General features: G+C 38.6%; 1 protein-coding gene across 2 annotated transcripts in view; it reads right to left on the reverse strand.

The window, feature by feature from the left end:
- DOCK11 (dedicator of cytokinesis 11) overlaps nt 1–23,875 on the reverse strand; it is a 193,665-nt gene that overhangs the window by 63,324 nt on the left and 106,466 nt on the right. Inside the window, exons 27-36 of one of the 2 annotated variants that reach the window (XM_060291969.1) lie at nt 23,718–23,789; nt 22,674–22,820; nt 19,035–19,118; nt 15,346–15,457; nt 14,804–14,842; nt 12,972–13,150; nt 8,632–8,748; nt 6,844–6,919; nt 6,161–6,270; nt 4,236–4,347 (exon numbers count right to left, since the gene is read on the reverse strand). In XM_060291969.1, coding sequence (XP_060147952.1) covers nt 4,236–4,347; nt 6,161–6,270; nt 6,844–6,919; nt 8,632–8,748; nt 12,972–13,150; nt 14,804–14,842; nt 15,346–15,457; nt 19,035–19,118; nt 22,674–22,820; nt 23,718–23,789 — 1,048 coding nt within the window. The remainder of the gene's footprint in view (nt 1–4,235; nt 4,348–6,160; nt 6,271–6,843; nt 6,920–8,631; nt 8,749–12,971; nt 13,151–14,803; nt 14,843–15,345; nt 15,458–19,034; nt 19,119–22,673; nt 22,821–23,717; nt 23,790–23,875) is intronic. The other variant, XM_060291970.1, reaches the window with a different exon arrangement.

Below are 23,875 nucleotides of genomic sequence, written 5' to 3' on the forward strand. Positions count from 1 at the left end.
CGGAGTGGCCGGGCACGTGAGCCATGGCCGCTGAGCCTGCGTCCGGAGCCTGTGCTCCGCAATGGGAGAGGCCACAACAGTGAGAGGCCCGCATACCGCAAAAAAAAAAAAAAAAAAAAAAGTAGGCAATGACATAATGGCCTGCCCCGCGAGAGCCTCTGAAGATAGGGATGGACCACTAGGTAATGTTGGCTAAACGGAGGGGTGACAGGGAGGGAAGAGTGTGTGGGTTTTGACTTTATTTCCCCAATTTACTCAAAACCATGAGTATTGATAGTTTTCAACGTTTATAAAATACCGATCATCAGGAATAAGATGCTAACATAAGGTCAAATTAGATTTGTTTCAAAAATAAAGTGAGCGCTGACTTCCAGTCCACCCCTCCGCCTTCGGGCGCCCTTCCGGCTCAGCGCAGCATGGCTCTCCCAGAAGTCACCGCGTTTCCGGTCTCTCCGGCCTCTCGTTACAGGCCGGCTCGCAGGCCTCGTCTTCTGCGCACTGGCTCTTCCCGCCAAAAGGAGGCTCGGAACTCCTTTCCGCCGCCAAACCGGGCCCTTCTGTCTACCCCCGAGCCATCCTCACACCGGCCTTGTGCTCTGAAGCCTCTTCGCAGGTCTGTAGAAGGGGTAAAACTCTCGTCCCGTCCGCGGCCCAGCTCTAGTCAGCAGCCCTTCCGCCATTTGGCCGGCGGCGGTTTGTCTCCACTGTTTCCCAGTCCCAGTCAGGGAGACGAGATGCAGGCGGGCAACGTGGGTGGAGGAGACAAGGAAAGTGGCCAGAGCTCTCCCGCAAGAGGTGAAATGCAGGTTAGCGTCAGTGATTTGTCTTCTGACGCTTTTAAAAAAGCCTGGCTAACACTGAAAGAGCTCCATGACAAGGAGCTACGCCGTCTCCACGGGAAACTAACCAGTCTGAGGAAAGAGCGATTGGCAGACAGAAGGCAGGCGGGCTCCAGAGCCAAAATTAAAGAGTTGCTGGAGCAACAGAATATCCTGAATGTCACCATCAATGACCTGCAACATAAGTTAAGCTCCAAAGTATGTGACCGCTGTTCAGTGAACGAAATATACAGGAAGACGCTACAGAAAGAATATGACCGTATCCAACAACAAAATATGAAGGTTATTGCTGAGCTCACAAAAGAAAGGAATAAATTAAAAGAAGAAAATAAACGGCTTTATGCGAGACTAAAGCTGAAGGAGCAACAGCTTTATCCTTCTAGTTCTGATAGTGATGACGGCTTCATTTTCCGCACTCAAAAGAAGGGGCTCGCTTTTACAGTCAGGGACCCTCCACCCACATTTCAGTTGCGTCCGCCCTACAGACGGGTAATGCCATCAAATACTGAACAGATGAAATCTGGAGACAAAAAGGAACAGCAACAGAGTTCCGAGCCTCCAATTCCATTTTATAGTAAGGACCCCACTGTGGTGCCAGAGACCCCTCTGGAGAGTTCCTCTAACAGCAGCAGGCCTCCCACAGGAAGGAGTGCCAACCAGAAGTCACCTGCAAGTCTTCCTTTAACATCTGCACCTGGCGCTCAAGGGGGGCATGGATTTCAAGGTGACTTAAGCCGTCCTGAAGACAGGCTTGGCAGTGCACAAAAGAAATCGATCTTCACACAGAAGAGCTCCACACAAAAGCGTAGAGCTCAGAGTCACTTCTCTTGGAGCCCTTCCAGTGTTTCTGCGGGAGAAAACCCACCTACTCCATTAGTACCTGCAACTACAGATGAATATACGCTTGATGATACTAACTCATTTCCTCATTTTACACAGAGAAAGGGAAAGCCCCCTTCATATGTATTTCCTCTTGACTATACATCTCGTGGGAAAAGATCAGCGGCTCGTCTTTCTCAATACAAAACTGGATTTTCGGTGAGACATAGCTGTAACCAGCCACCTTCCAATGAAGAGGTGACTGCGAGGAAGCATACTGCTGAATCTACAGGTGCAGCTGGTGCTGATGAGCCACAAGGTGAGACCCAGATTTCCACTTTGGGGTCTACAATAAAGAGAAAAGCCGGGGTACAGCCAGGAAGAAGGAAGTAGCTTTCCCTCTTCCTTTCTCTTAAGGAGACTGCTTTTCTTTTCCAAGAGAACAGTCTTGCTGTCAATTCAGACTGTGTAATTGATAACCCCTGACTCTGATACACTTCTCAGAATATAATATACAAAGCAATGAGACCTACACAAAAGTTGGGCAAATGACTAAGACTTTGAAACAGTGAATTATTGCCAGTTAATAAATTTCAGCTACAGAGAAGGAAACTCATTCTTCAGAATCCCTGTACTTTGATATGAAAGTGTAGAGTCTACCATCTTTTTGCTGAAATTAAGTTGCTACTGTTTATGACTGTAAGAGTTCAACATTTAAATGCATATAGAGTAACGAAAGTGAAATATTTACTGGACTTCACAAGGTATAATGAAAGTGAAATATTTACTGGACTTGACAAGGTATAACGAAAGTGAAATATTTACTGGACTTGACAAGGTAACTAGAATACATTCATTGAGAAGGACCAAGCAGCAGATATTTTTTGGAATAAAACGAGTATGACTTAACAGATACCATGCAGCATGACTTTACACTTACAAAAGATGAAGAGGAGATGTGACTGTAAGACGAGGGGGAACTATGAAGTTCTCAAGAAACAAAGCATTTATGGTTTTACCCATGACATGAAGAAAGCAGCCAGTGGCTTGTCACTGGTTAACACTGTATGTGGCATGTGGGCATGTGGGGGTGTGTGCACACGTGTACTGGGTGGAGGAGAGGAGAACTAGTCAACGATGCATCTCCCTCTCCTCCTTCCTTCTCTCTCTCCCCCTACCACCCTCCTTCTTACTTTCCCTGGGCTGTGGTGGTATTCAACTACTTTTTTCTTTTTCTCTCCAGTTTTTTGTTTTCCATGTTGCCTCTTGGGCCTTAAAAAAAAAAAAGACAAATTTATTGAGTGAATTCATGTGCCATAAAACTCACCCATTTAAATAGTGCCCAATACAGTAGTTTATGGTACATTTAAAAACTTATAAAACCACCAGTTTTAGAATATTTTCATCACCCTAAAGAAAAAAAACCCATACATATTAGCAGTCACTTTCTATACTCCCCCATTTTTCACCTTGTGGGGAGACAAAAACAGTGAGCTGTGGCTGTAGTTATTAACTGATCCGTTATCTCCTGGAATGAAATACCACCAGAGTTGAAAATGATTTCCCTTTACTGTTTTCTTTCCCCAAACATGGAGGCTTATCACATAGCCTCAATAATCTTTGATGTTTACTCTAAATCGTACATTCTTAGAACTTGAAGATTCTAGTTATTTAAACCTGTTTTATTAATATACTTTAGAATTAACCATTCATATCTAGCTTTTGATTTGTTTCAATGTTTGTAAGTGAGTTAACTATCAACTTATTTTATGTTCTTATGTGCTGCCTTATTACAAAAAAAGATTTAATATTTACTAAAAATGAAATAAAAAAATAGAAAATAAGTACAATTTAACTACTGTATTATGATGATCAGAACCCAGGTGCTTTTTTTTTTTTTTTTTGAGCAAAAACAGAAAAGGAAGAAAGGGGAGGGAATTGTGTAAACAAATGTGGTATTGGGAATAAGATTTTACTTCCAGAGGACATGCAGTTTATGAAAATCCTTTGGTTATATTTTATAAGGTAAAGAGGAAATGGTAATACTAGTTAATAATACAATTGTACACCAAGGAAAAAAGAACAGAGCCTGGAAAAGAATGTGACACCATGCAAAACTGTATAATGGTACTGCAAGAGATAACAACGACATTCCTTACCCTCAAAGAACCCTTCCTGTCTTTTTGTTTGCTTCTGATTTTCCAAATCCTGGGTCAAATAAAAGCTAAAGTGTTAACTATGGCACTGGTTATTGTTATTTTTTTCTGTTTACGTTGGTCATTTAATGCATTATATGCTCTGCATGAAAAAAATGTTTAGCACTTCTAAAACTATTGCCTCACTTTAGAAACTAATTTTTAAATCAAAAAAAAAGTTATTGCAAAGAATCAAACTTGTATGACAGAAATGAACCTATTTTAAGTTAAAATATAGGAACATTCTAAGGTCAGAGTCTTCAAAGTTCTGTTTCTAATGTGCATGTGTTCTACATGCAGATGATGGTCAAATATTTGTTGCATGAACTTGTAAACCTGTGAGGGTGGAGTACAGTCCACGATTAATATGCTGGTAACTCACCTTCAGAAATCATTTTTACTATATACAAATAGCACATCAAGAGGCTTCTGATTTCATACTGATCCAATCGGTTATACTGAGATACACTACTCCTTGCAGAACTCTGCCGAGTCTGTAATACAAAGATAGGACTTTTCTGAAACAATATTGGTACTGTAGCTTCCCATAGCCTTTAACTCAATGACTGTTTTAACCATTAGTCCTGTTTGGGAAAATTCTAAGCATAAATCCACATTTTATATCACATTTGGAAGGTAAATGGGCTGACTCTTCTTTGCTACTGTACCTAATAATATCACTGGAAATTACCTTGCAGTCTTCATCAAGATATAGCCATGAATATACTGTGTATGTTTCATTCCCATAGGTCCTGTGTTTTAGTAAGAAAACATTTTGAATAATCATATGTGGCTATTCCAGGAAAAAATAGCTTTTACGTCAAGGAGAAACTTAACTAAGGTACATCGAAGCATAAGAAGCATTTTAAACTCTTTAACTTCAATCTCTCCTTAGAGTTTATTAAAATCCAACGTCTAAATAATAGGTCAGAAAATCTATCTTAAAAAGGCTTAATGACATTACAAGATAATTTTACTAAGGAGGACCCAGTAATACTTCAAAATTAGAGCCTCTACAAAGTAGTGATGTTCCTATTATTTAGTGACTTTTGTTAAAATATCAGTTAAAAATGACAAGATCTGACTTATTTGGGGATTTGTATGAATACAGCAATGACAATCTCCTAACGAATGTACCCTTGTTAGAAACCAATACTTTCAGCTGAGCTAACCTGGGCTGGGGATAGATATTTACTAATCTAGGACTCACCAAGAACGTCTACTTGGAGCAAAACATCTAGGTCCTGAACGCTTGCTAGCTGTGTGGCTACTGGCAAGTCATTTAACCTCTTTGTCCTTTATGTGTCTTACCTATGACAGTGTCTGTTGTCTTAATTCTAAATGGTGTGAAATAAGAACCTTTATGATTAAATTACTAACTATGCAAAGACTCAATGGAGTATATAGTCCAGTGGTTCTCAAGGGGTGGTTCCCAACCAGCAGCATCAGCATCACCTGGGAACTTAGAAATACAAATGAGCAAGCCCCCAGACTGACAGAAACAGAAATTCTGGGGATGAGGCTCAGCTATCCATTTTTATAAAGTTCCCCAGATGCACCCTAAGAATGCCATGATCTAGGAGAAGAAGTGCCGGAATTAGAAAACCTGGGTTCAGGCCTGGCCCTGCCATAGTTGTGTGGTTGTCCTGAGTCACAATCCCAGTTTTAATTTGTAAATTGAGAGTTGGAATTTATTATTTTTCTGGACCCTTCTAACTCTAATTTTATATGATTCTCTGATTTTACGTAGCAGCGTGACAAGGCTTTACTGGTCTAAAGTGAGGTTTCTCTGTCTCAAGGCAGACATATCCCAAACTTCAATGTCAGGCTTGAAATAATTTGATAGAAGAGTTAGAGAATATATTGTGATCAAGTGATTCTGGGATGCTGAGATCATCCATTTGGGGACCTAATTTTTCTTCTCCCATGTTAATGTCATTACTCTATTACAAAAGAATAAAAAGCTGAATCCTGCCAGGGAGTGATTTAAGTGACAAGGTACATTAGGCATTTTAAACTTGAACCTTCCCTCTCTAGAACAGGTTTACAGAGTGCTAGGGTTAAAGGAGGTATTCAAAGTTGGAACTCTTAAAGATGAATGCCTTATCCTCTATAAACAGTTTTAAAATATCCAAGCAGCAGGTGCCAGGATAGGAAGGAACTGCTACAACATCCAAGCATTATGGGATGCTTTTTAAAGATCCAGTACAGACTACAGGAGAGTAGAGAGACCCCTATTTGCATAAAAAGAAAGACTGCTGTAGCTTAACACATCACTAGGGTTATCCTATATACTTAGGTTCTTACATTTTCACCAGTGCTGCCCTGATCTGGAAATCCTGTTGCTCCTTCTGGGATGAGGGAACCTCTTGAATCTTCCCTCTTAATTCCATGTCCATTTTGAAAAGACCCATAAGCTGGAAAAAAGCCAAGTCCTTGTTAGCAACAGGAGGAACTGTCAAAAATAATTTTAAAACTAAGCACTGGGTTAATTTAAGTAAAGACATATTTTAGGAAATAGATCTTGGTCATCTAAAATGTGAAGTTTATATATTACATCAAAACACCATAAGAAGCCAAATAAAGGGTAAGCAATTTTTTTTCCTTGAAACACTTTAACGTGTATGAAACTACAAGAAATTCCTTGCAAGTCATTAAATAAAGGCAAACAATTAGATAATTTTATAGATAAGGAAGTTTGGCCCAGAAAAAGGAAGTGTCTTGTCCAGGACTGGAGACAGATGATTGGAAACCAGTGTTTTTCTCATTATCCTTTATTTTCTTAGTATACTAAGCTAAATTTTATACAAGCTGAGACAAGGAAACCTAAGCAAAGAAATGTGGCTGCAAGTGTAAGATTTTAATTAAACTTTAGTAGAGATTGTGCTATGTATAGTTTTTATTATGAAATATTTCAAAAATACAGAGACGTACAGGGTACATTTCTAAACAGCCATGCCACGTATAATCTTTAAAGGACTTTTAATTACCGGTGTCTTTGTCAGTGCTCAGACTCCCTCTACTTGTAGGTGAAGCGAAGCCACATGCAAACTCGTCTCTGGATGCCTGTAACACAGTGTGATACCTCTGTCATTTAAATACATTTGTACACTAGGATAAGAAATCAGAATTAACAATGAGATGGTACCCTAATTTTAAACAAAGCTCACTGTGAAAGTCTAAATCACTTATCAGTATTGGTATTTAGGGGACATCTCTTTTAAAAATGGATCCTGGGGGCTTCCCTGGCGGCGCTGGTACCGTGAGCCATGGCCGCTGGGCCTGCGCGTCCGGAGCCTGTGCTCCGCAACGGGAGAGGCCACAGCAGTGAGAGGCCTGCGTGCCACACACACAAAAAGGAAAATGGATCCTGGTACACTGTTACAACCATGACCTCTGGCACAGTGACACAACTCTAGGTGGCTGGTAAAAGCTGCAAACTGGTGTGATCTAAACATGATTCCATTCTCCTCCTTGAAGCAAGGGCAATGCTAGAAGGAGAGGTGTGACCAGAGGCCCTACATGATCTTGAGTTGCAAAAGAACGAACAGGTAAGTAAAATATTTCCAAATATCACTGCCAAATGTTGTGGAGTAAGCATAAGCATGAGTAACTGTGTTTGTGAAGAAAGGCTTGCTTGCCACCCAGGTAAGCGACATAGCGTCCACATTTAGCTGATTTACATAATCGGGAGGTACAGGCAATCAAGTGAGGCTTAAAAGCAGCTTTCTCAGGAACCCAGGGTAGGCTTGACAAATCTACGGACATTTATTATGGGGAATTTCCAAAGGAAGCTGTAAAGGACACAGTTTCACCTGCCACCCAACAATGTGACTTGGCTACTGAACATGTGAAGGTGATCTTGGGCCAGACAGAACGTGGAGTGGGCGGGGGGCAGGAGTTATTAGTCGCACTGGACAGACTGTAAAGTATACGCCACATTTTAAAATGGCAATTGGTAAAATGGAGCATGTCCAGAAGACTCCAACCAAGAAATGTAAAGGGTTTGAAACAACAAATGATGAAGTGGAGATATCTGGCCTGAAGAAAAATTGAGAAGGGACATGTGTGAAGGGGTATCACGTGGAGGTAGAAATGGATGTATCACTAGAAGGCAAAACTAGGACCAGTGGGTAGAAAATCTTGTAGATCTAATGTGAGGAGGAAAGTTTTCATTACTACTATGGCAAAATGTTGTTTTGCCAAGTGGAAGACTGATCACCTCCAAAGTTCCTTTCAACTCTAAGATTCTAAGGGGAGAAAAAAGCACAGACCAACTGTGATGAGTTAAAAGCCACTCATCAGGAAGTGCTGAAAGGAGGCTGTCAAAGAGGAGGAGAAGCAAAGGAATACAGTTTAATCCCTGGTGCCTAATATTTTGCAAAGTGAATGTTTTGTTCAGTTTTCCAGTTGAATAAATATATGAAGGCATGTAACAGCAGCAAATCTTAAAAAGAAAACACTGAGCACAGAGGATTCCCGGTGTTCTCTTGGACCTCGTTACTCAAAGTATGGTCCTTAGACGAGAAAAAGCCAAGAGCCTGTTTGAAACGCATAATCTCAAGCTCCACCCCAGGGCTACCACGTTAGAATCTCTGTCTTCATTCCCCAGGTGATCCATATGCACATTAAGATTTGAGAAGCACTGCTCCAGGAAGAAGTATAAATTTAAAATGCTGTAAAAGGTGCACTATTGAGACCATACAGCGTATGACCCTAATTCTGAATACAGTCAATAAAACAGGATAAAATGCCAATGGAAACACATTACTACTTACAGAATTAGGCATGGCTGCACAAGAATACAAGGTATCTCGACCTGCTAGTCGCTGTATATTTTCCAAAAGCAGTCCAACAAATGGGAGGTACAATTGTGCTATTTTGGCTTGTTGGTTCTGAAAAATAATTATCAAAAGCTTAAGAGATATATAATATGCCTGTATTACAAATAAAGTTGGCTCCATCTGTCCGTTTAAACACTAAAAGCAAGCTAATATCCATAACAAATTAGTGAAGCATGAGTCTATTTATATTCATAGTCTCTAACTGCTACACCACTTTGTTGGTATTTGAATTTATCTACAATAGAGAGTCGAAGCACATCCCTCGAACATCACTACATAACAGGCAAAAGTTTATTTTTTTTTAATAGCAGATCATATTAGTCCTGCTCTTTAACTCCAGCAAGGGTTGAGTTTGAGGAGAGCAGGGATCCTGTCTGTCTTGTTCACTGCTTCATCCCCAGTGCCTGGGCACACAGTATATGGTCAATATACATTAGCTGAATGAATGAATAGATGGAAGTAAAAAAATGGTGAATTACTGTATTCATTCAAGAAATATGTCTTTGCTTTGAGTAAAGCTGCAATTAAAATAACGTGATCTTGGCCCCCTAAATCAATTATACAACTTGGGAGATTGATATATTTGTAAATATGCAAGTGAAGCTGGCCACTGGTCATCTTAATGAATGTGGTACCTCTTATACGAATTTATTTATTGCTTTTCTCAGCTACAGACATTCCTCACCAGATATGGACATACATTCAAATCAGCCAAACCAGTGGTTGTGATGGCACAAGAGTTGCCCTCCATACTTTAGGACTTTGGGAGGTTTGTCTGTAGACTTAGATAAGGCCTCTAGGGTACAATGGTTAACCTACAGAATACAGATCAATAGTGTCTCATAGTTCCATTTATTCTTGAAATTGAACAATTTTTCATATGTTAATTGTCCATTTGTACTTCCTCTTTTGTGAGTTTCAGGAACTCTTAACAGACCTACTTCTAATACACAACCCTAATCAGTAACAGTCTCTATCGCTAGGAGATTCTGGTTCAGTAGGTCTGGGCTGGGTCCCAGGAATCTGCCCCAGATGGTGCTGATGTGCACTGAGGTTTGAGAACCACTGATCTAGTTCAATATCCTGCTCAAGGCAAGAACAGCCCTTACCTGCATCCTTGACAGACGGTTAGTTTTTAAACTTCTTAAACACTCCAGCCCTTTCAGAGGTTCTGTTAGAAAAATCCTTTAGCAGTTAAGTTCTACCTGCTAGTTATAGCCCACTTCCACTTTACATGGCAACCCTTTAAATATTTGGAGACAATTACCACAAATTGTCTTAATTCACTCTTCACAAGGCTAAATAGCTGTTACTACTTTCCTTTATTCTTCACATGGCTTTGATTTCAAGAGTTTCCACCATCATCATCACCCTTTCTCGGCAGTTCTCTAATTTTCCAGGGTCCCACTTAAGATTTGAGAGGCAGTATAGTCTAGTGGTTAAGAGCACAGATTTTGAATTTTAGACACATGAATTCCAGCTCTCCTGTTACTAGTTACTTGATTGTGATCAAGTCACAACCACAGTTTTCTCTTTAGTAAGATGGGGATAATAACAGTGACATTAATTCATGTAAGCTAATGTTTAATACAGTGCCTGGCATATAGTGAGTCCTCAATAAATTTTAGCTACTATTATTAACATTATAGCTTCTAGATGGGAATTCATTTTAGTTCTGATAGTGAATGATCACTAGGGAAGGAGATACTGCACCTTTCTCAGGTGAACAGGAACACAGGAAAGCATGCAGTCAGGGCAAATACATTAAAAGTTTTGTCTGCACAAAAGACAGAAAACCATCTAAGAATCTATTAACAGAAGACAGTTTAGATAAATAGAATAAGGTATATCCATATGATGGAATACTATGCAGATTTAAAATAAATACAGATCAAATCTTCAGGCTATATTGTTAAATGACAAAAGGAAAATGCATAATGGTTTCTATTATATATTTATATATATACACATATATAGCATATTGGCTTGTGCATGCATAAAATAGAAGTTTATATAAGAAACTGATAACAGTAGTTGCTTCTGGAGAGATGAATTGAGGCATGGAGGTAAGGAATGGGAGGGAGGCATTTTGATTCTCTTTTTTAACATGTGTGTAAGATTACCATTAAAAAAAAAAAAAAGAAAAAAAATCTGCCCACAGTCCAAGTAGAAATTGCAATTCTCAGGAGTCAACATCACTTGCAGTGGTACAGGAACTAATACAGACCCCAGGATAAATGTTAGATGTTGGATATTCTTGTTCTGGGTAGGAAAGATGTCTCATGGTATTAGGAGGGCTCCCAAAGCAGTTTTTGAGTAGCACATAATAGGGACCAGTGACATCTCCATAATTTCATTAGAGGAGAGGCTGAGGAAGGCAACATGGTTGGAATGAGGGGTGGCGGTGACTAGGAGATCTAGTCTCAAAGCAGCCTTTCCACAGGAAGAATTTTTTTCTTGACTGTATTTTTATTTGGGGTCACTTTGGGGGACCCAATGGAAATTATAGGGGCTTAAAGCTCCCCTCTCTGTCCTCACCTTGGCATCATCATTAATGGTGAACATGTTTTAAGTGAATGTATCAATATTTGACAAATGACCTCCTACTCAGGCCACCTGTGAAGTCTTTGGACCATACAGAGAAAGGGAATGAAGCAGGTCCATGAAGCAAAGTTTTACTGGGGAGAATCCTATACACACTTAAAACCTGTCAGAAGATTTTGAACAAAGAAAGGGCTTTAGAAATTACTGAAAGGGTAATGAGGCTGGCATCTCAATCTTTCCCATAGTCTAAAACCTCAAACACTCAAAGAGGCAGAGTGTTATTTACAGATAACAACAGTGATGTGTGTGTGTGCATGTGAGTACATATACTGCTCTCAGAATTTTAAAAAGTAAATAATGTGCAAATATGTGATATAAAATATTTAAAATTCTACCTCCAGGTAAGACACTAGTGAAATCCGATATTCCTTCACTTTCATCTAAGGAGGCAGGGGAAAAAATACAACTTCCTGCTTTAAGAACAGGAACTTCATTTTGTACTTTTCCCACAAATTCTTTGAAATCATGGCTAAAGACATTTTCCTCCGCTACTACTAGGTACAAACAGAGCCCAGTGGTAACTGGCATTTTTAAAGCTTTAACAAAGCTTGGTTGGAATGGATGACTTTAAGATATCTTTTCATTTAGATATATTATGCCAGTTAACTTACGTTAAGTCAATATCAACATTCACACACACACAAAAAGTGGCACATAAGAGAGCAAACCACACAAAATGGGAGTATGTTGTTATAACTATAATGTGGGAAAAAATGATGCAAATTGCAGTAAGTAATAACATCTGAAAGCTAAAGAGTTTAAGTCTACTTTAGGATAGAATTATATGAAGAAAACTAGCAAAATTTGTAAGTAAAACAAATCTTCATAATTAAAGAAATCTAATTGGATGTAGCTGGCAGGCATTTTCTGTTTTTTAAGGACAAATGGGAATACTATAGAAAAAGAATAAGATCTATCTCCAAGTCAGCTTTCCAAAGTAAATAAATGACATGATAATTTTATTTAAATTTGAATGTAAAACAAAGGGACAAATTCTTAATTATGAAATAATATGTTACCTTGAGCCAGGTAAGTAAGTTAGGTTATTCTAAATCCATACAGTTTGCCATCTACTATTTGAAGCCCATAGGGTATAATGTTAATAAGATTTGAATATACCCTCCATCCCCGTATATTAAGTTAAAGGTGCGGCAAAAAGCAACTGCAGCTGTGGCCTTCACACATAGACAGTGTGTAATGTATGGAAGGTTTACAGCCACACCTACATTTTTTCAGTAAGAAGAAAAACTTCATATTTACATCTTTTATATATTGGACATACTTAATGTGTCACTATTAATCAGTTACTAATCAATAATAGCATTTATTTAGGGAGATATATTTAAGGATATATATTAAGGCGTGTATTTGAAAGAGTGCACATGGCTATAATCGTGTAAGATTTTTTTAAAAAAATTCTAGTTTATGTAACAAATCATGAAGCGGCTGTGCTGTTCTTTAGACATGATTTGAAAAACCAGTGTTCTTCTTCAACAGTTATCTGAACAGTATTTTTAAAACCTAATCATTTGAAACGGAAACAAAACGTATTTGTAAAAATAACTTCATCAATCCTCCTGTAATGTTCCTTGCTGAAAACTTCACCTTGAACATAAAATCTTCTTAGAAACTAACTAATGTGATACTGATGATGATACGAACATCCTTACCTTATGCTGGTATCTAGTGTCAAATGCATGTTTTATCAAAAGATTCTTTATGACAGAGATAGCTGTATATCTGATATCATAATTGTCTTGAAGAGCAATGGAGGTTTCCCTCAGAAGTAGACCAACCAAGAAGTGATGCTTGCAATACTCATCTGATAAACTGTATTCAAGATTTGAATCTGCAGTATAATGAAATTTAAAACCCATTTATAAAAATATTCAAAAATTACTTTAACATTAAAGCACTATATTTATTACTTAGTCATATGTGACCATGTTAGCAGGAACTATATTGTTATTATTAACAAATATGAACAGTTCTTTTATCATACAGAATAAGCATGCAAAATTTTACAAGATACGAGCACTCATCATTGGGGCTAGATGATAGCCTTAATGATAATTTCAGTCGGTAAGACAGTCCCTAGAATTCTTTGTTTTTCGAGATGCTTTTCAAATCTTAGAAATCTTAGGGTAAAATCTAGAATGAAAGAATACTGTATTTGGCAATGTTTTAACACATTTCTTCATATCTGAAGAGATTTAGTTACAACTACAAATTGGAGTAACTCTCTACAGCAATACTTGATTCACTTATCTGTTTGTAAAGTAGGAAAAGGAAGAGAAACTAGACAACTGAATCACTGTAACAGTATTAACTATTGACTGTTCTAGTAAATGTTCTATATCGGCCCCAATACAATGGGGTACAAGAACAATAAGAAAAACAGCCTCATCTCACTCAAATTCATCACGCGAATACAAATCTTTTATTTCATAAAATTACCGCTTCAAACTATTTCTTTCACTTCCTTTTAGATCCTCAGTCCATTTTAAATCCCAGCTGCTAATATCCTGGTTGGGATTTGCCTTATAAACTGATTGGGTCGCAATCAGAAGGGACTGTGACCAAGTTTAGTCATTTCTACGGTAAATTTCTACTATCTTTATTTCCTCTCCCGTACCCTTTAATTTTAGTTAGGCCATATAGCTGAAGGATATGTTTTCCATTTCTTTTCTGGCCTCTTCAGCACTTAATATAATGCTATATATTCAGTTAGGACTTAATAAATGCTAAATCAGATTTAATCCTAAATCCTCATCCCTTCTTTTCCCTGAATTCCTCAAGCCATCAATAAATACTGGGGGAAGTATCGGAGCTATACATGCTCAGAATCTAATAAGGGAGCAGTTGAATACGGGTGCTTGGGTTTTTAAATATTTCTTCTCCGTTTTCACTGGCTGGCATTCAAGCACTGAAACTGGTGCTCAGCAGCTACCCTCCTAGAGACCGAGGTAGCTGATATCCTTTCTGCCATTGGTCATGCTCTTTTGTGAATCCCAACCACTTTCTATGCACAAGAACCAGTACGGACTAACCCAGGTGGCCTTATCTGGGTCGACTTTACAATGGTAGTAAGGTTTTTTACTTCAGGGGTCTGAATAAATCGAATCAGGTAGTTTCAGCCAACCTCCAAAACTGTGGCCAAGCAGTCATTAAGCAGGGTCAGAGAGAAGGGAGGCAAGCCTGGCAGAGATGAGACACACTTAAAGAACAGCTACCCTCTAGCCCCCCATGCTGGCTTGAGCCAAAACTTGTTTTCTGAGGACGGTGTTTTAAAGTTGATTCTTCTAGCAATCAACACTCAAGCTGAATTTAAGAGTTAACAAATACACCACCTCCTAGGTTTTCTGGGTACATTAACTAAAGCCTCTTCTTGGCTAGGGAGGATTTAAAAAGCAAAGAAAGCCCCCATCCATCTTAGCCATTCATGAAATCAATTGTTTTTAAAGACAGCAAACTACTTTAGAGTGAACCGAGTTAAACCTACCTACTGAAGTCAAACGGTCCACCGCAAATGAAAAAAAATCTAATTAATATATGAAAAGAAAAGGGACAAATAAAAAACATAGTAACATAAGAATAGTGCTACACAACAAAGCATTCAATAAAACTAGCAATGGAGATAACTGAAGGCATTTCATCAATTTAATACATACATATCACTATTTTACTCTGCCTTTATACTTCTCTTTTGATGTTCCACTCAGCAGAAATGTATTTATATGGTTTTTTCTTAATTCAGTCTCACATAAGAGTCCAAACAGTACTACAGAGAGCAATTTAACTGGTATCTGACATCTGTGTTTAAGCAGCAATCTATGTAACACACCTAATTTCTTCATTCTATGAATACTACCACTGACACTATGAAGGAAATGCCGAGTACCATTAACGAACCTATCTTCACATAGTAACAATTCTGACATTACCTTTAGATTGACTGGTTTAACTAGAAAACGTTACACTATACTAGCGCTAGCCAAAAACAGGAAAACACAATCCCTAATGATGGAAAACATAAATACATACCTTGAACTCGCTGAAGTTTAGGTTTTGCAAATGCCATTGGCAAATTCAGAGGAATGTAATGTTCGTGATTGCAAACTGTTTGCAGAAATTCAAACTTGTATTCAGCCAGGACCTAAACACAAAGAAATTATACCAGAACTCCTATTTAGTAGTCATTTACTATTTTAGTGATTAAATACAGTGCATTAATTTTCAAAACAGAAGTGTTTAGTATTTTAGGCATACCTTAAAATGTGACCTGTGCAGTAAAGAGTTAACATAGCAGGTCTAAGACTGCTCACCTTAAAAAGGCCTGCTTGCACGGTTGGTCATTGGCTGGCATTTGGGAAATTGGATTTTTTTTAATTATGTAAGTTTCAGGTATACAACATTATAATTGGACATCTGTATACACTACAAAGTGATCATCACCACAAGTCTAGTTGCCATCCATCGGCATACAGTTTACACCCCCTTCACCATTCTGCCCACCCCCCAACCTCTTCCCCTCTGGTAATCACTAATCTGTTCTCTGTATCTATGAGTTTGTTTGGGGTTTTTTTGGTTCATTTCTCTTTTTACATTCCACATGTGAGCGAAATCATATGGTATTTGTCTTTCCATCTGACTTACTTCACTTAGCATAATACTTTTAAGGTCCATCCACGTTGTAAAATGGCAGGATTTCTTTCTTTTTTATGTTTGAGTAGTATTCCATTTTATATATATACACATACAAAGACACACACACACTTACACACATATATACCACATCTTCTTTATCCATTCATCCATTGATGGACATTTAGGTTATTTCCTTATCTTGGCGACTGTAAATGATGCCACAGTGAACATAGGGGTGCATATCATTTTGAATTAGTGCTTTAATGTTCTTTGGATAGATACCCAGAAGTGGAAAAGTTGGGTCATATTATGGTAGTTCTATTCCTAAGTTTTTGAGGAATCTCCATACTGTTTTCCACAGTGGCTACACCAATTCACAGTCCCACAAACAGTGTACGAGGGTTCCCATTTCTCCACATCCTCTCTAACATTTGTTCTTTCTTGTCTTTTCAATAATAGCCATTCTAACAGATTATGAGGTGATGTCTCATTGTGGTTTTGATCTGTGTTTCCCAATTAGTGATGCTGAACATCTTTCCATGTGCTGTTGGCCATCTGTATGTCTTCTTTAGAAAAATGTCTATTCAGATCCTCTGCCCATTTGTAAATCAGATTGTTTTTGTTGTTGTTGAATTGTATTAGTTCATTATATATTTTGGATATTAACCCCTTGATGGATATATGATTTGCAAATATCTTCTCCCATTCAGTAGGCTGCCTTTTCATTTTGATGATGGCTTCCATCGCTGTGTAAAAGCTTTCTAGTTTGATGCAGTCCCATTTGCTTATTTTTGCTTTTGTTTCCTTTGCCTTTGGAGTCAGATCCACAAAAACATCACTAAGATGGATGTCAATAAGGTTACTGCCTACGTCTTCTTATAGGAATTTTATGATTTCAGGTCTTACATTCAAGTCTTTACTCCATTTTGAGTTAATTTTTGTGTTATGATGTAAGAGAGCGGTCTAGTTTCATTCTTTTACATGTGGCTGTCTAGTTTTCCCAACACCTTTCATTGAAGAGACTGTCTTTTCTCCACTGTATGTGCTTTGCTCCTTTGTTGTAACTTATTGTTCATATATGTATGGGTTTATTTCTGGGCTCTTAGTTTTGTTCTGCTCATCTGTGTATCTGTTTTTATGCCAGTCCCATACTGTTTTGATTATGATAGCTTTGTAGTATAGTTTGAAATCAGGGCGCATGATACCTCCAGTTCTGTTCTTTCTCAGATCGTTTTGGCTATTCAGGATCTTTTGTGGTTTCACACAAAATTTTAGAATTATTCGTTCTAGTTCTGTGAAATATACCACTGGAATTTTGATAGGGAATACACTGAATCTGTAGATTGTTTTGGGTTGTATGAACATTTTAACAATATTAATTCTTCCAACCCATGATTATGGAATATTTCCATTTATTTGTGGCTTCTTCACTTTCTTTCATCAGTGTCTTATAGTTTTCAGTGTACAGGTCTTTCACCTCCTTGGTTAAATTTATTCCTAGGTATTTTATTCTTTTTGATGCAATTGTAAGTGGGATTGTTTTCTTAATTTCGCTGATAGTTTGTTATTAGTGTATAGAAATACCACAGATTCCTATATATTGATTTTGTATCATACAACATTACTGAATTCATTTATTAGTTCTAACAGAGTTTTGGTGTAGTCTTTAGGGTTTTCTGTATGTATTATCATGTCATCTGCAAATAGCGACAGTTTTACTTCTTCTTTTCCAATTTGGATGCCTTTTCTTTCTTTTTCTTGCCTAATTTCTGTGGGCATCCTTGTCTTGTTCCTGATCTTTTTTTTTTTTTTTGGCTGCGTTGGATCTTTGTTGCTGCGCGCGGGCTTTCTCTAGTTGCAGCGAGCAGGCGCTACTCTTCGTTGTGGTGCACGGGCTTCTCATTGCTTCTCTTGTTGTGGAGCAAGGGCTCTAGGCACACGGGCTTCAGTAGTCGTGGCACGTGGGCTTAGTTGCTCCACGGCATGTGGAATCTTCCTGGGCCAGGGATCGAACCCATGTCCCCTGCATTGGCAGGCAGATTCTTAACTACTGTGCCACCAGGGAAGCCCCTTGTTCCTGATCTTAGAGGAAAAGCTTTCAGTTTTTCACTGTTGGGTATGATGTCAGCTATGGGTTTGTCATATATGGACTTTATTATGTTAAGGTATGTTCCCTCTATACCCACTGTTGAGAGGTTTTATCATAAATGGATGTCAAATTTTAGCAAATGCTTCTTCTGCATCTATTGAGATGACCATATGATTTTTATCCTTCATTTTATTAATGTGATGAATCAGGTTGACTGATTTGTGGATGTTGACCCATCCTTGTATCCCTGGAATAAATCCCACTTGATCATGTTGTAGGACACTTTTAATGTACTGTTGAATTCAGTCTGCTAATGTTTTGTTGAGGATTTTTGCGTCTATGTTCATCAAAGATATTGGCCTGTGATTTTCTGTTTTGTGGTGTGGGAAATTAGACCTTGAAACAAACATTTCCTACATGATAAGACTGTGCCTTCTGTGCCAACCTGTTCAGCAGTGTGCAAACCATGTGATTTATGGTGAACATCTGCTTTCCTGTCCTTTCCAAGACTCTGGAAATTCTGACCAGCCCCAAATACATAACTAGCCCCCAACAAAACCCCTAAGCCCTGAGTCTCAAATGGGCTTCCCTAAAGAGAAATGTTGCACACATGTGGCTCAATTTTCACTGCTGGAGAGAGGATGTGCTCTATGTGACCCTTCACAGGAGGGAGGGCACTCAGGAAGCCTACACGTAGATTGCCAAGGACTCCACTTGATGTCTTTTCCCCTTATTGATCCAACTGAGCATCCTCTTTGTGTCACTGTAATGAATCTTAGCCATGAGTACGTCCTGTGAGTCATTCTAGTGAACCATCAAACACGGGGTAGTATTGGGGACCCCCAAAACACTATCCATTATTCCCTGCTTTGAGGTATAACTCTAGTCAAAGCACCTAAATGAAAACAGCAGTTCCAAATCCTCCAGAGGAGAATGTCACCATTGTTCTCACACTCTAATGTCTGACACCCACTGCAGTTATGTCCTTATCACTTACCTTAGGATCTTTGGGGCTGAATCCAGATATATAGTCATTTATCAAATTGAAAACAAATCCTCTATCCATTAGTGTCAGACAGCGCTATAGGAACCAAATCAAAATGAACAGTTAGTTACATAATTCTAAAGGTCTGTCAAGTTTTTAAAATTCAAAAAATTTTAAATTTTTTCACAATAAGGGGATGACATTCTCACTTTTACAGATAATAGAAAAACTTTCAGAGATTTAGGTGACCTTAAAGAGATAAAGGGGGACTTCCCTGGTGGCACAATGGTTAAGAATCTGCCTGCCAGTGCAGGGGACACGGGTTCGATCCCTGGTCCGGGAAGATCCCCCATGCTGCGGAGCAATTAAGCCCGTGTGCCACAACTACTGAGCCTGCACTCTGAGAGCCCGCAAGTCACAATTACTGAGCCAGCGTGCCACAACTACTGAAGCCTGCACGCCTAGAGCCCGTGCTCCGCAACGAGAAGCCACCGCAATGAGAAGCATGCACACCGCAACTAGAGAGAGCCTGAGCCCAGCAATGAAGACCCAATGCAGCCAAAAATAAATAAATAAAATAAATAAATTTATTTTTTAAAAAAAGAGAGAGATAAAGGGCAAATGACTTATCATTGGAATTGGGACTCAACTGTATAATTTTCAAACTAAGATATAGATACACATATATATACACACACAAATACATGTATACATATATATACACATATATGTATATAAACATATATACGCATATATATTGATATGTAATCTATTAGCTATACTGCCTCATTTTGGTTAACTCTCAAAGCTCAAAGTGAACTGGAGGGTGGTTAGCGGGGCTTGCCTATGTGAACATTTCAGGCCAAAAGTGAAGTTTTTCTTTGGGCCCTGTGAAGTCTTGGCCTACAAAACATTCTTCCTCTGTGACAACCCTACTAGTTGTTCATATTTTCCTACTATCACTCTCCTTGTTAAGGCTTTCATTACCTTGCAACAGCACAACTGCAGTTATCCTCCAAACCTGTCTTCCTGCCACTAATCTTTCCATCCAACTGCTTCCAGATTAATCTCTAAGTCCTAGCCCTAATCATGTCACCTTTCTTCCCCAAAGCTTTCAACAGTTCCCTATTGCCTCTAATATAATTTCAAACTCCTTAGCTTGGCATTCAAGGGCACTCACAATCTTGTCCCAACCTACTTTTCCAGTTTTATCTCCCAATACAGCTCATCTACTTATCACCCACTCAAGATGCACTGTGCATTCCCACCTCTGGGTCTCTGCTCATGCCAAGTCTAGCTAGCAATTCTATCACTGCTTCTACATAATCCTGCCCATTCTTCAATGATGAAGCCCATTTTCATTAACCACCTTGGTCTACAGGGCCCTTTAAACACTTTATACTAGCTTGTGTTTTCCTTATTATTTTCCTGTTTTCACCTAGAGAGGACAATAGGAACGATCCCTTTTTCTTATGTTCTCCATGGTACCTACAGTAACCCTGTGAAATAGAAGGAACTCAATATTTGATTAATCAGCCATTTGTATCTCACTTCTCATCTCTCCTTTCAACTTCCACTGCCTCATGACCTCTCACCTGGATTAATGAGGTAGGCTTATATTTATCTGTTCATCCAAAAACATTTTGAGGATCTGTGTTTGAAACAATGCATTACATTCTAGAGAAATACAAAGGTGAATAAGATATGGTCTTTAGTCTTGTCTAATGGTAAAGACAAATAAACAAACAAACAATTAAAATACAGCACAATAAAAAGTTATACAAGTATGTAAAGGACGGGTAAACAACAGAAGGGGTGATCAGCCCTGTGTGGGAAGGTTAGGAAAGAGTTGAGCCTAAAAGATGAATGGACTCTGCCAGGCAGACAGGGGAGAAAGACTGGTCTTCTAACTGGTTGCCTTGCCTCAGGCTTTTTCCTCACCTCTTCCAAAATCTCTGGTATATAGACAGCTCCATGGCATATAGCTCCGAATCTAAATCCCTTAGCCTGACATTCAAGGCCTTTCATCATCTGGCATCAGATGGTCTTTCCAGCTCTACCTCCACACATCCTAAACTCTGCACAATGACTTTCTTGCTCTTCCCCGAACAATTCTTGAATGCATATATCTCATCTTTGCTCATGAATCCTCTACCTGAAACACCCTCAACCCTGTCTTGGGGAACTATTCTTCTAGTCTCTGTTCATACTACCTGGTCCTAATCCCTCCCTTTCTTGTTTTCCAATTGTATTTTGTTTGTATTTTCAGTACAGCAGTCATCACACTTGATCTTGTACATGTATTGGAATATAATTACAGAGATAGCCTCTCACATCTTTGGATTCTCACATAGAAGACAAATGTTTGTTGACTTGAATGAGGTAAATACTGCTATTAAATCGACTATGTTCTATTCTGTTTACACAGCAAACTTTAAGTTTAAACTCCATGGAAGAAACGGAGGTTTTATATTTCAAATAGTCTCATCTTTACTTTAAAAAGATATGTGGATGTTTGGTTTTTAATACACAAAAGGGCTCATGTAATAGTGTTAAAACTTTGTTTTAATTCTGGTAAACAGAGGTCTTACATCAGAAAATCATGCTCTGGAGATCTGAAACCTAGTTGTGAATTTTTAATAAGAAAACAAGGGTATGTGAGATACTAAAACTGCTTGGGTGGATTACTGACTATGAGGTTCTTAAGATAAGGTTGAGACATGCTGAAAGGCTGTGAGAAGATGGGGAGTGGAGAGAAGTAAAAACTAAGTGCCTTACAAACCCATGCCCCTTCTCTGCAGCAAATCAAATATTATTATTACCCACTTTCTAGAACAATCGCATTCCAGCACTGCCCTTTACATACGGAGAATAACGAAATACAACAATGAGAAACGTGCTATCTTTCATAAATATAGGAGTTTCTGACATCTCTCAAAATAGTCTCACTGACCAAAATCAACCATTTTCATTTACATGTATTAGCAACAAGTAGATGGTGATTATATTAGCAATGTGCAGACTGTGCCTTTAGTTCAAGAGCTACAAACTCAGAGGCCAACAGGGTCAGAGAAGCTATTTAAATGTATAAAGAGCGTTGGGGTGGGCTTCCCTGGTGGCGCAGTGGTTGAGAGTCCGTCTGCCGATGCAGGGGACACGGGTTCGTGCCCCGGTCCGGGAGGATCCCACATGCCGCGGAGCGGCTGGGCCCGTGAGCCATGGCCGCTGAGCCTGCGCGTCCGGAGCCTGTGCTCCGCAACGGGAGAGGCCACAACAGTGAGAGGCCCGCGTACCGCAAAAAAAAAAGAGTGTCGGGGTATATTAAGGAGTGGTGGGGTTTGTGGCAACCTAGAAAGTACATGCCCCACCTAAAGGCATTCAAATTAATATTTCTGAGAAACACCATGTAAAACCAGCAAGATGTGCCTTCTGGTTAAGCCACCTATGTGGGACCTCTGATTTAATTAATTAACCATTGCGGGTGGGGGATCAAACATGGCTGTTTAACTGAATTGATGGATTAATTCAGTCAAAAGTTTCTCCAGCAGCCTAGCTGAGTCTCTAGAAAGTAGGTAATTTTTTTTCTTTGGCTTTAAAGACCATATTGGTGAAGAATAATTCCTTACCATGTGCTGGCTGCCTTTAACTCACCTTCAGGAAGCTAGCCAAACTATAATTGACGTTTCTGGACTCGTCAGGAATCTCTGCATAGCGAATAGTCACGTGAGGAATTATTGCAAGAAGCAATGAATGTAAGACATGATGATATGCCTCAGAAAATCTCTGGCCTCTGGGAAGCTTAAATTAAATAGGCATAGAAAAAAGAGTTGCAAAAGATCTAAATCAATTGCTGTTTTTATTTTCAGACACATTCTGTATAAAAATGTGTTTTTAACTGGAGTTTTTCTCCCAACTTAAAAATGACATGGCTAGTTCAGTGTATACTTTAGATCATTATAGGAACTATCTGGACATCTAATACCATAACCGACTGAAATCATGAACAAGAGTAGGTCATTCTGACCCAGCTTTGGAATCATGTTCCTGAGATACAGACACATCCGTTTGTTCATTCCATGTTTTTCCTGACACACAAAGTATACATGTATCCATGCATCTCAATTTTAGTAAACCTGCTCTGTGAAGTTTCTGATAAAAATGCTAAGTATGAGGTGAATATTTTTTACTTCACAAATCTTAGCTTTCAAGTCCTATAGCTAAGAAAATTTCTTTGTACTTTCGAAAGAGTTCAAAAATATGACTAAATGTATACAGCACATGCCAGGAGCACATGTATTATTACATAAAGTGTTTTTAACTTTGTACATGCCTTCGACCTTTCTAAGAGAATGGTTCTTTCTTATTTGGTACTTGTTCTTCTTCCAAATGAATGTTCTGACATAGACATTTTAAAACCACAAGACAAAGGGAAAGCTTCAAAGATAATGCATTTAACATGGCAAATACCTCGCAGGAAACTATGTGGAAGAGTCTCTGACGATCAGACTTTGAAAACATATGAACTGTCAGATTTTTGCAATACATCCATTGTTTTTTTGCTTGTTTTAAGCAAAATTGAAAAAGCTAAGGGCTAAGAGCCCTTAAAATATAAAAGAGGATTTGCATGTCACGGCTACCTGTGAATAAGATTAGCCTTCTTTGTCTATGTTAAATATTATTCTTGAGCCTACTTACCTTAATTTTATTCTCTTCCAACAAGTATGTGGCCATAGACTTTGCAATAATTTCAAAGAAAAACCATGAGTACTAAAATAAACAAATAAATACAAATCAATCTTTAATAGTTACCCAAATCCTTGAAGCTTAGCAGAGGTTGACGAATCACTATGGAT

Source organism: Globicephala melas, chromosome X, assembly GCF_963455315.2.
Source record: "Globicephala melas chromosome X, mGloMel1.2, whole genome shotgun sequence".
NCBI lineage: Eukaryota > Metazoa > Chordata > Mammalia > Artiodactyla > Delphinidae > Globicephala > Globicephala melas.